The following is a 13402-nucleotide window of genomic DNA, read 5'->3' on the forward strand; positions in this document are numbered from 1 at the left end:
GTTAGACCTAGCCAATTTCACCAAGAAGTATGGAGGAGATACGTTTCCATTTGCAAAACAAAATAAGTGTTCAGTCTTATTATAATCACATGGGCTAGAGTCATTTTAATTAAATAAAAGGTGGTAAGGTAAGGTTATAAAATTATGTAGTCTGATTCAGTCAACTATTTACCATCTTTACTCATTCAAATTTACATTTCACATTATATTTTGCAAAGTAAATCTTTCCCCATGTTGTGACATTGAGAACATCATCATTTACCTCACATTTATTTCAATATTTGACATAAATGTGTGCACCTTTACTTTTCATGTTTGTCTGCAATAATTATTTCTAATTTGTAATTGTTACCTAAACAAATGCTTAATGTAATGTAAATATATATTTAAAACGTCATCGCCAGAGAACTATCAGTGTCGATTATCTGCAGAAACAGATTCCATTTAACGTAATAGGCATAATAGTGATAAAAATATTCTGAATGAATCAATGAAAATCAGTGATGACTCAAGGTGGTCGTGAAGTCTTTCGTAAGTCATTCTTTAGTTCGTTTTATGTCATCTTGACCTTCAGGGTTGAGGCTTGTAGGTCATTATGCATAAAACCCTGCGATGTTGCAAGATCTCAAGGTGACATTGCCAAAAACTTCCACAGAAGTGGAACAACAATCAACCGATAAACAAGCCATAACAAATACGTACCTGTGTGTTAGCAGGTACGGTTTAAAAGAAGGCAGGTTGTGAAATGAGGGACAGATATCAACGGGGCATTGTTGTTCCACAGTGGGCTATACAACCATACCCGGGTGTTCGACGATCTGTTCTGAACAATGTTGAGGGTTATTTTTAAGAGTAGCACTATCAAGACAGCGAGCGTGTGGACCTGACACCTGACATTCCAGATGTTTGGACAATATGGCTTTATGACTAAAAACTTCTCTTTCAGAAAAAATTGAGAACATAGAGAACACACTGTCGTTGTCAGGATGAAAGGCGGTGATGTTTGACGTTGAAGGAAATACATTCGCCCTGATTATATTTCTACTCATAGTAAATTCAGTTAGTTCTTATATTAATTCCGAACGAACTTTCTCTTTATGGAAACTCATATATGAAGAATCTTTCTTCTTTGGTTCCTTTGGACTGGAACTAAGATCCACTAAAACTTCAGCCAATTTGACATTTTTAACATGTACTATGGTTGATGTGTAACATGAAGATTCTTTCACTAAGGTGTAACGCAACACTACACACTACCTTTCACTTTATACATTGGAGGTTTTCTAGCTATTTGCCGGTCAGAGACGTTTTAAATGACCATTTGTTTTTAATCAAATCCTAAAGAAAAAAAGACCTACATATACATGTACGTAAACACGGGTAAACCTGAAATATTCAAGATAAACGATTGTTGGAATTAGAGCCGCCATACATGTATTCCCAAAGTAGATATCCTTCTCGTCCTACAAGACATATAGTTTTGAATGACGTGAGAAAAGTTATCGTTAGATGTTGGTTCATATGTATGTAAAATGTCTGTTGGGTATTACATGATAATTTCAAGATGACACCAGGTTGTGTGTACAAAATATCAGCGAGATATCGCGCACGAAAGGGCAGAGTACCCAAGTCCCGCGATGGCTCGCTGTTATTTTGTATTCACTGTCGAATGTTTTATCCAATGGCAGACGAACATGCTCTCATTATGAAGGGCACATCTGCATGAAATCATTCTGGTACTAGTATTTAATCAAGTTCATGATTTCAAGATGTATGACAAAACGTTTCAATCAGACCACTAATATCGGTACCTCTTCGTGTCAACATTATTCTACATTGTATCACTATGCAAATAAAATGTTGCTATTACTTCTGACTTCGTTTGATGTTGATACATTGTATTGTGTGAGGGTAACCCAGTTATCTACCAACTCCGCCATCATTCGGTGGGTAACCAATCAGCGATGCCGGAAAGGTGTGGTGATATTTCAGGTACAACATATTGTATACTTGACATATCAGGGCCTATTTTCGAGTAAACACAGAGAAAACGGTGTAAAGAAACCTTCTGCATACCTTCCCACTTTCAATCCAACCCGGATACATTCCGGAAACCTCTTCCGGAAAAGTTCTTGGCGGTGCATTTTGTTCAAATTAGTGTGAAAGACATAAAAACATATCCGAAAAAGTACCAAGAAAACTGAAGGTTGCTGAAGGTATCCGGAAGGTTTCCGGAAAACGGAAACCTACACTTTTTTGCTGTGATGGCATTTATTACTATGAAAACACCAAATGATATTATGTGGGCTATTTGGTAACACTAAATGTAAACCTCTACTCTTTCGAAAACCTTGATGATAATAAATCATTATCTGCGTGTACACCAGCAAGTATGTTCCTGTTAGCCAATGGAAAGCAATTCAATTACTTATTATCGTTTTTCAATAACTGTTTTGTAGGAGTTGACAGTAGTTAGGTGCACTAAGACATGAAACAAACACTGCAATTCTAACATGCATTTATTATCATAGCACTGAAATAGTTGCACAACATATAATTAAAACATCAAGAATAACATATCTTGGTCTTAGCAAATGGGTGTCTAAATGTGAGCGACAAATTCATAAACGTCCACGCTATCGATTGATTGGAATGATGACACATATCGGGTGTGAGAAATCACTGGATAATCAGGTTACATCGATACACTGCTCGTCAGCTGACAAACTATATGGGGCATTGGTTAACCATTTAAAACACCATAATTGAACATTAGCCACAGGTGAGGCGTTAGAATGAAAACTGCGGGTACTGGACATGCGAGGTATCATGCGACATTCACATTGTAACTAAATATGATGAACGCAAATGAGTTCACAAGACTTTAACTTCAGTATGTCAAAGCACAAGGCCCATTGATAGTTGGAATTTCGTCAAAATTATCACCGATATGTTGTGTGACGGGGCAACTTGAAAACCAAAAAGAAGTGAATTTGTAAAATACTGACATTGATCAAAACGATTACGTACACTTTATAAACAAGGTTCACAGAGAACATTCAATAGTACAAAAAGGGAAACTCATGAAGAAAACCTACATAATAGAGACGTTTAATCTAGGAAGAAAGGTGTAACAACACGGAAGACACATGTACATAAAAAATATTATAGGATACGGGCAAAAGAAAAAGAAGGTTTAGGTACTATCGATATATGCATTTCGATTACATATTGATTGTTACACATGTAAACTGCCATCAGACAGGTGTTACTGGTGCGTACAGTGTATATGTTCACGCTGGGCGGCTGATGGTGTACTGCTGTGACTGACTGACTCGTCTCATCAACACTCATGTAACACCGTTATAACTGACAGACTCGTCTCATCAACACTCATGTAACACCGTTATAACTGACAGACTCGTCTCATCAACACTCATGTAACACCGTTATAACTGACTGACTCGTCTCATCAACACTCATGTAACACCGTTATAACTGACTGACTCGTCTCATCAACACTCATGTAACACCGTTATAACTGACAGACTCGTCTCATCAACACTCATGTAACACCGTTATAACTGACTGACTCGTCTCATCAACACTCATGTAACACCGTTATAACTGACTGACTCGTCTCATCAACACTCATGTAACACCGTTATAACTGACAGACTCGTCTCATCAATACTCATGTAACACCGTTATAACTGACTGACTCGTCTCATCAACACTCATGTAACACCGTTATAACTGACTGACTCGTCTCATCAACACTCATGTAACACCGTTATAACTGACAGACTCGTCTCATCAACACTCATGTAACACCGTTATAACTGACAGACTCGTCTCATCAACACTCATGTAACACCGTTATAACTGACTGACTCGTCTCATCAACACTCATGTAACACCGTTATAACTGACTGACTCGTCTCATCAACACTCATGTAACACCGTTATAACTGACAGACTCGTCTCATCAATACTCATGTAACACCGTTATAACTGACATGGATCACTGAAAATCATGACGACATCAGATGTTCGTAAAAAGTGTAAGCACGTCCTGCACCACTTATAGCAACCGACAATATTCCTGGCATACTAAACAATAGATTCTGGATAAGGCAGTCCAGTGATAGCGAGTCTGGACAAGGCAATCCACCAACATGAAACTAAAAACGAAATGTGAACTAAATTACTAAAATTACTACTGCTGCGATAACAACAGATTCCGGAGGCAGCCCACAGACAGCAAAATCATATTTGTCCTGAAAAGAAAAGGATTTAATTAGTGTTGTTTATTAAGATGATCCTTAATGAAGTTCTGAAACATATTTTTTTAAACATAAAGTGAATGTTGTTTTACGCTTCTTTACGCATTATTTTCAGTTCTATCATGGAGACAATTTAATATTGGAGGACCGTCGCCGGCACTGTTCCAAAACGCGCAGAACACAATTCACCCATGTGTCTATTCATACGGGAACAACTCTGTGTAGTTGCACATTGTGTCACTGCTCCTACCACATAACCACACATGTACAACCACGTGCACCCATCTCACCCACCTCACCCACAAACACTCAACATTTCCGATTTCTTTCGACCCTTGGCACCAGTCAAGTTCAGTTTGGGCTGCATAATTATCCTTGTCATCAATGGGTTACTATTCCAGGTCTATGTGAGTGATCTAAAGGGGCTTGAGTCATCTATTTTGCCAAGTATTGTTTGCAGTCAGCTACATGGGACCAGCTGATGGATAATGTTTGGGGACAGACACAGATACAGATAATACAGACAACCTACTCCAACAAAATTGATACAGTTTATGACTCCAACGAAATTGAAATTGATTTAGTTTATGTGTCTACAGGGATTTATAATTTTTCTGCATCAAAACTTAAAACTTGATCTAAAACTACCACCTTAATCATTTCAACATATCACATGTTGACAGATGGATAGATGATACTTACATACAATACAATACATTTAAGCCTTTTATCATGACATGATTGGTTAATAGACAAAGGGTGCTGGACAAATTGTACTCTCCAGTTACTATTTTGGGTTGGATATTCGACGTTATTGCCATGATCCTTGTGAACTTTGGAAAAGTACTACGCATTACTGCGGACATGTTATTTGCCAGTGGCCTGATCAACACGTTGACAATCTGCAATGTTATGTACATGTGAAAGAGCAACATTCACTGAACAGTCCCTTGACCCCTGTTCCCAACCAAGAGGAATCGGTTGTGAGTCTATTTCAAACAGGGGCGGTTGGGTAGACCACCGGTTGAAGCGTTCGTTCGTCACGCCGAAGGCCAGAGTTCGATTCCCAACATGGGCACAATGTGTGAAGTCCATTTGTGGTGTCCCCCGCCGTGATATTACTGGCATATTGCTAGGCGGCTTAAAACTATACTTACTCACTATTCCAAACAGTGGCAAGTGACATCCTATCATTCGTCATTCACACATCCCATGCCTCACCCTAGATCACTTGATAGTTGAGATCAAAGCCTCTTCCTGTGACGCTGCCATCACTCCTGAAGTACATCACGATGTCGCCGCTGGTGTAGGGGACTGCAACAGTTGGAGACATGTTTACTGTAGAAGTTAACTAGCCAACGTTCACATTCAAGAACTGATGAATTTAAAACAACATCACAATTAATGCTGTCCTCAGAGGCATGGCTATTATGTATTTGTTCTTATATTTCACAAAACTGCAGTGAGTGGGTGGAGGTTACTCTGCACAATGGACTACTCTCGTCCTCAGTTTAAACTGAAACTTATGTTTGTGACATCAATGGTGTGTATAAACTCGAGGATATAAATTCCGTTCTCAGAAGCGAAGTACGTACAGCTCAGAGTGAGCCCTGCTCTGTTGCGACCGCAGTTCTTCGTAGATGTGACCCCGTACATCTGGAACTCTAGTGAGTCGTAGTAGCAGGTGGAGTGATACTCGAGGTCGAAGTCTGTGAAGGTGACGTTGAATGTCTGTCCAGCCCCAGGTCTGATAGTCACCTGGCATTGGACGTTGTTGGTGTAATTGGCGGTAGTTGGGTAGTAGATGCGCCCCGTGGAAGATGTCAGCGTTGTGCCACAGGGACCTGGATAGAAAGCCGTTTTGTAGTTTATCACTTCAGTGAGAACGTTAAACCCCAGAGTTTCTACGTTCTAGCTTTCTCTCAGTTGACAAATTGCAATGGCCAATGAAGAAGAATAACAGAATATAGCCCGAGGTGATCGTGTACTTGTGATAGCAATACTATTGAAGTAATTTGTGTCCACTTAATGTGCTGTACAAGGATATTGTCTTTAGTTCATGCTTTATGCAAAAAGCTTAATCCAGCTCCGACGTTCATACAGTTTGGCCCTACTCGATGAAGGTTCATACTCCAATGAACTCACACAAAGTGAAAGTTAATTCTTAAGTAAACTGCAGAAACCATTGCTTTCAAATCAGATATATAGATTTGTAGATCTTGTTTCCATATACATTTTCAATAACAAGGATCAGAACCTTGTATACCAAAATGTGTATTATGAAAATACATTGATGGAAAAGTTAAAAGAAACATACTAGTAAGACATTTTCTGCCTTAAACATATTCCCCTTAAATTCAATAACAGTTACTGAATCTTTGTACCCAAACAATCTGTCGATTATGTAGGAAAGGTGGAAGGTTAACTAGACTCAGGCTCAGTTGATCATGACCCTTTGTCGGAACATTGCAAAGTTTATCACTCACCGTTGTTTGAAAGTACCCCGGTGGGAAGAGTGGTGGTTGCTGCATCAATAACTGAAATTGAAATTAACAGTTACTTATACTCAAATCAAAGTATGACAACAAATAACCACATTTTGTTGTATTGACCTAGACTTAACTTAAGATTCATTTATGCGTATCAGAGCTCCAGAGAGTGATAGACCCGCTATCCACACCAAATTGAGTGTATGTACATACTCCACCATACTTGTCATAAGGTTTCGGAATATTGTTGATATAAATTAACACATGGTGGTGGTACTTGTTAAAATGATATATTTTGAAAAGGTTAAAACGATCTAAAATGTCAACCTATGTGACAACTCAAATCAGTTCTTTTGTTGAATGATCATATGCTCAATGAGACAGAACGGAAATTAAACACTCACTATCGTCAATCGTGAAAACATATCTGTTATGCTAAAACTGAATAGATGCAAGTTGACAATGCAGCTTTACATTGTCCCTACGACAACATGTTGGAGAATGTACATTATTGTATAATACCAGTGTTTATCTTCTTGACGTGCGGCAACGTATAAATTGTTATCACATTTACATAGTTCATGCCTATTTATGTTTATTTAAATTAATTAATTTAATTATTCCGAGTCTATTGTGGGATTAGTTTCGTTCATGCTTTTCTACAAATAGTGGTAGTGGACACATTAATCACGGGTGTTCGGTTCGGTGTGGACATATTTAGATCTGCAGGTGATGCTTTTTCTAAATCAGTTCGTATTACACTTCAGATACAAGTTAATGAGAACCCAATGGCCGACTCTGGAACCTATTAGTATTTACTTGTCTGAATTTATATTTTCCAGGCCATGACTGAAGACTGTGCTGATTCTGAGAATTTTATTCATGGTTTGAAAACTGACTTTACCATGTCAAAAACTTAAATCCGAAACAAGGCAAAGTCAGATAGAACATAGAACATAGATATCATCACCATTGATGACGTCGTTGCAGAAGGTCAGCATTTTGGCAACTGGTTCGAAAGTATAATGAAATGACGGAAGTATAATCCAAAAACTTTCAATAGGATTTTCAATAGATACAACGAGTCTCATGATTCACAAATGAATCATACCAAGCAACATTATATCACCGTGTGTCTCAACATTCAACGCGTACGTTAGTGCATATGGAAGACATAATGTGGATCAAATCCTTTGCAACATTCAGAGGGTCTATTTTGCAATCTTCATCTTCAGAACCAAAAGTCACAAAGAGCTATAATATTGGCTAATTCCGAATTGAAAGGGACAAAACGTCAAACCATTACATTCGAAAAGAGTTTTGTTTCCATTATCGCAGCTGGTGACACCAATCCCGTCTTAGGCCCAATAGTTGTAGAATCATAGACCGTCATGGACCTTGCAGTTTAACAGGATATTCGAAACATTTCAAAGTAGATGACGGAGGACAAAACAAAGCGCCGTCATTTTTTTGACAGAAAAGTCACATGGAGTAGATCTTGTGTAATGTATAGCCTCTTCAGCTGCTCGCTGAAACACAGCCATCTCCACTTTCCCATGGATGTCGTCTGTCACGATCAGAGATATATTTTGCGACAATAATACATAGAAGAATGTGTCCCAGCTGATATGTTCAAAAGACCCAATTTAATGTAAAACATGGCGAACAAAAAGGCTGTAATGTGAAAAAGCACTTGATATATGACTTCATGTTTGCACAATGCAAAGCGAGCTGACCAGAAGCATTTACGGACATATGTAGATCTAATGGAAATCCGATGAAATGGGTTAAAATGCAGAGTGGTTGCAAATGACAATAAATGCATAACAATGCGTGATACCTACCGTCGCTGATCTGGTAGGTGGCCACGAAGCCACGGCGTGTGACTGATGAGTCAGTGTAGAAGGTGACACGGTACTGGCCGTTCATCGTGTCAGTATCTGGAGACAAACATACACCGTGGATACATAACGAAAGCAATAGTACAATATAAAGATGGTAACTCACCTGGATATGTAGTCAACATTGGTCATTGGTAACCAACTGTTGCGATAAGGTGAGATATTCAAATAGTTTCGGCACAAATATTATGGGATATTGTTTAATAACAACATTGCAATACGGCTCAAATGTATTATATAAACTCATGCACACGACACATGTAAAGAGATGATCACAGTGTTGTTGTCCCGCTTGACATGAACTTGACCCTACTCATTAAGAACTTCTTAAGATGTGCGAACTACCAAGTCTCAAGCTTGTACACAGTAGCAGGAGAGAATGCTTGAGTTGCTGGAATGACCTGATGACACTTATTAAATCTCATTATAATGAGATGTTGTATTTTGATTTGACACCTTTCTCCATCAAGATCTTGAACAACCTCCAGAGAGTGAAAGAACCGCTTTTAATACGTCTGAATAAATTGTACCTCGACCTTTGATAATCTGTCATCTGACGTTTTATGCATGCATGGTTCTCAGTTTAATGGCTGGAAGTGAATCAATGCTTTAGATCTTGTCAATAAAATATGACTTATATATTTACCAAAACTTTTTTTAAAGCAAGGTCCCTGCCATGATAACTTGATTTTGTTAAACATTTTCACAAACATTTAAAACAATAAAATCAAAACGAATGGAACGAATCATGGCGGCATCTTAGAAAAAATGGATGTCAAATATCTTTTGTCCAGCAATTTCAGAGATCTTAACAGAGAGCACAGAATGAATGTTGGGTGAAATTAGGGCAATTGTCAAATCAAAATCATTAGTTAGGATATCGTAAAACATAAATGTTGAGTCCCCAATACTTACTACACGCAAGCCAAATTTCATTATTTGTGGTATTAAAATGGTCACAAATAGCTTTTTATTGTGGTTTCCGTGACGGTTTCCTATCCTATTGATAAAAAGCATTTTTAGTTGGAGCAAAAATATCAGGTTTCAGTTTCGACGACAGGTGACGTAATAATCGTATTGAGGACCAAGGGCCCTTTTCACATAGCGATATTAGACCTTCAATCCCCTTACGAATAAGGGTCTCAGGAACTTAGCTGTCATTCTAAATTTTCTCAGTTATCAGGAAATACAAATGTCATTCTCGATTATCCCACGAAACAAAGTCCATTGTGCGTACAACTAATATAGCTGTGACAATTGTATGATCAGTGCTAGTATGGATCACTGACAATTAAGACATTGAGGAATACTATGTTTTGCCCAAGCACAAATGACACATTATTGGTACCAAAACACATTTTGGATTTTCAGAATGAAATAACCAAAATCTAAAAAACCTGATCTGATTAAAACTTCTTTATTATTATAATCCATAACACTTACACACGAGATAGGAGATAGTTCCGCATTTCTTCACGCCACTGTTAAACTGGAGGTAGTCATATCCGCAGGAGGGATGACTTTCCAGCTGGAAGGTTGTGAAGGTGAAGGTAATGGTTCTCGGGTAGGATGTCGCTGTGAAGGTGTAGTAGCACCGGGTGTTGTCCAAGTAGTTGCTGCCGTCACCTGGGGCGCTCATGATGCTGCCAGATAATGACGACAAGGTAGCCGTGCATGTCGCTGGAACAACAAATAACTATGTAAAGAATGAATAAAATATTTACTGATAATTACTTAATACGCAGGTGTTAAGTTGCATGCAAGGATTAGGAAGCATCATTGTATCATTGAAGAATGAACTTACCTGTACTGCCGGGAGTGGGCGTGGTGGCGTTCACAGCTGAAATACATAATGCCTTATTTCAGAATGTGTGCCCATCATCCTGTTCAAATAATCATTCTGTCACGATCACCCAGTTTCCCACGAGTTCTCGTACCTGAGATATTTAAAGAATTGATTATACATCATGATCAAACTATTTATACGACATAGTGCAGTAAGAACGTTGAGTGAAGCCATTAACTCATTATACCAGGTAGAGCCTCTGTACATACCGTCACTAACAACGTAGTTGGCCACAAATCCACTGTAGGTGACACTTCCATCTGTACGGAATTCCACCGTAAAGTTCCCAACAAATGTATCTGTAAAATATCAACAATATGTATATGAGCCAAGTACTCATATGGTGCATATATACGATGACAGTAATCAATCTTTGAAACACTCTTGCTAAATTTGTTGACTAAAAACAGATCATCAATAAAATATGTTTATGACTTAAAATGTCAAAAGCCATGACGACTAGTGCGAGACAGAATAGAGACTTAAAACTGATTGACGCTACCTCTAAAGTAGCTACAACCCCCACTGCCTGTCTACTCGTCACAATACGTACATGTACTGCTGAATTCCGTGAAGCCACACCTCTTGTTCCCGCCACTGATGATGACCCAATCCCATCTACAGCTGGCATGGTTTTCCAAATCAAAGCTGGTGAAATCCAGTGTTATTGACTGGGTCTGTCCACTTCCCACAAAAGTGTAGCGGCAGTAGATGTTGTTGGGGTAGTGGTAGGGGGAGTTTGGACTACGAAGCTGGCCGTTGGATGCGGTGAACGTCTCATTACAGTTGGCTGAGATACAGAGAGACAATTGTACATTATGAAGAGCACCAGATACCGTTACACGTTTGCTTTATCAGCGTATGATACACATAACGAAGTCACATATCGACTATGCTACAAAAGGTATGGGATACTGAGAACCATCAAGACATATCTTCTGATCTACATGGAATTGGCAAATAGAAATGATATGAACATATCTGCTGGGTAGTAGGCGATCAGATCTAATGTATTCTAATGGTTGGTGCACAAGGTCGTTAAATTGACACTGGTTCAAATAACGTGCAGTAGGTTGCCATCTGTGCAGACGATTTCGCACGGTCTGGGCATGTACTCTTACACCAGTTGCCTGTTGCAACCAGTCCTTTATCTGAGTGGCAGTTTGCAACCGATTTAGTAATGCCATCTTATTTTTAATCTGTCCTGAGCTGGAGTTTTAGCTCATCGACGTTATGTGTTTTTTGGTATCGGACCCACACTCTACCGATGACATGCAGCCAAGAGCCATGCAGCAGTTGGGCAACAATATTCTGACATGTGCCAATCTACAACATGCCTATGACAAGTAAACGTTCAGCACGTTGCAAACATCGCATAATAAATCCTGTTGCTTCTTTAATGATTAAATGTAATTTATCAACTGTCCCGGATCGTTTGGTTAAAAAAAAACGATATGCGTTTGCTCACCAGCGAGTGTGAGTGGCAATGGTCAGATTGACATACCACCTCTTCCACGTGCTGGTCTGAGGTCACATGCTTCATGCATGTCACAATGTTGTGTTTGGGAGCTTGATTTCTTCGGAAATGCTCTTGCCACGTAAATTATTTACTTTCCTTGTCAGACATTAGTGTATTTTACTGTAGTTTCCCCTCAAAACAAAATATCCCCGACTTTCGTTGCATAGTTTAGGAATAAAAAGAACAAATAACATCCAAATATATCAACGTTAAACGTTCATATGAAACTGCATGTTATATCTCAAGTGGCGCACTGTAACTATCGCTATAACAGATCAACAAACTAAATGTCTTTAAGCACATCACACTATTGTTATCATGATTTTGTATTACACCTACCACATTATCTACCACATGATCCCATGACATAATCCCATGACATCTAATGCATTGTTGTGCAGAGTTGCGTACCTTAGGCCAGCCAGAAACCTGTGATCCAGGGTTCGAATCCCGGTTCGCCCCGATTATGTGTCTAGGTTTGTACCCGTGCTCGAGGGTTTCACCAAAGTGGGAAACGTCTAAGACCTGCACCAGTTCGAGATATCCACCCATGTATAGCTGACACGACGTGATATAACCAAAACACTGTTTTTAAAGACGGCCTGAAATCACCCCGCTGACTAGGTGATACACCACCCATCGCTTAAATGGTCATTAGGTGGACACGTGTTAGTCAACAAATACAAGCCTGTCACATGGTTACATAAGTCTACATGAGTATAGACTCTCTATGTTCGGGTGAATGGATATTGTTTGCATGTTTGCTGTGTTCCAAGTATAGGAGTAGCTAATCCAGTCTGGACCACCAAACCAGTGGCCGAGAGTATGAGCAACGATGTCACCAGCTAGCATATGGTAATGTATCAATGCCATTTCAAACTCGTATACTGAAGTGTGTATCTTCAATGAACAAACATCGTCAGAATCAAGACCTGCCCAAGAGGAGTCGACGGTGTGTCACATATAAAGGGTAATGTCATGCATACGTACGTGTTGGCGGTGCTGTTGTTGTTGTAGTTGTTGTGCTAATTGTGGGAACATCTGAAGAGACATAACGAGAGAGGCATGATCACATTTTGTAATTTCTAATGTTCAAGGAGTCTGGGTGTTGTTGGTAGCCGCATCGACATCATCACATTTCAACCTACATGCATGAGTTCAGTATCAAATAGGATTACTTCACACTATCGGTGTCCTACCTTTAATAGGCCTACAACCACAACATTCTTTTCCATTCTTATTGACAGACCTGTGGCTTTGAGAGGAATATATTAAATTTGTATGGTTGAGATATTAATGGTGTTGAAATAAATATGCACTGAATGACAGAAAATGACAACAGAAGATAAATTTGTGGGGAG

At 39.0% G+C, this 13402-nt stretch overlaps 1 protein-coding gene across 1 annotated transcript in view; it reads right to left on the minus strand.

Annotated features, from left to right (window-relative positions):
• Positions 1 to 3764: 3764 nt before the first annotated feature.
• LOC139473083 (scavenger receptor cysteine-rich domain-containing protein DMBT1-like) overlaps positions 3765 to 13402 on the minus strand; it is a 40272-nt gene continuing 30634 nt past the window's right edge. The window contains exons 18-27 of the mRNA XM_071255595.1: positions 13032 to 13082; positions 11076 to 11312; positions 10732 to 10821; positions 10481 to 10516; positions 10120 to 10356; positions 8620 to 8715; positions 6773 to 6823; positions 5882 to 6130; positions 5508 to 5600; positions 3765 to 4280 (exon numbers count right to left, since the gene is read on the minus strand). Coding sequence (XP_071111696.1) covers positions 5509 to 5600; positions 5882 to 6130; positions 6773 to 6823; positions 8620 to 8715; positions 10120 to 10356; positions 10481 to 10516; positions 10732 to 10821; positions 11076 to 11312; positions 13032 to 13082 — 1139 coding nt within the window. The 3' untranslated portion in view covers positions 3765 to 4280; position 5508. The remainder of the gene's footprint in view (positions 4281 to 5507; positions 5601 to 5881; positions 6131 to 6772; positions 6824 to 8619; positions 8716 to 10119; positions 10357 to 10480; positions 10517 to 10731; positions 10822 to 11075; positions 11313 to 13031; positions 13083 to 13402) is intronic.

The sequence above is a fragment of the Haliotis cracherodii genome, unplaced genomic scaffold (assembly GCF_022045235.1).
Source record: "Haliotis cracherodii isolate W230 unplaced genomic scaffold, xgHalCrac1.p SCAF_26, whole genome shotgun sequence".
Lineage (NCBI taxonomy): Eukaryota > Metazoa > Mollusca > Gastropoda > Lepetellida > Haliotidae > Haliotis > Haliotis cracherodii.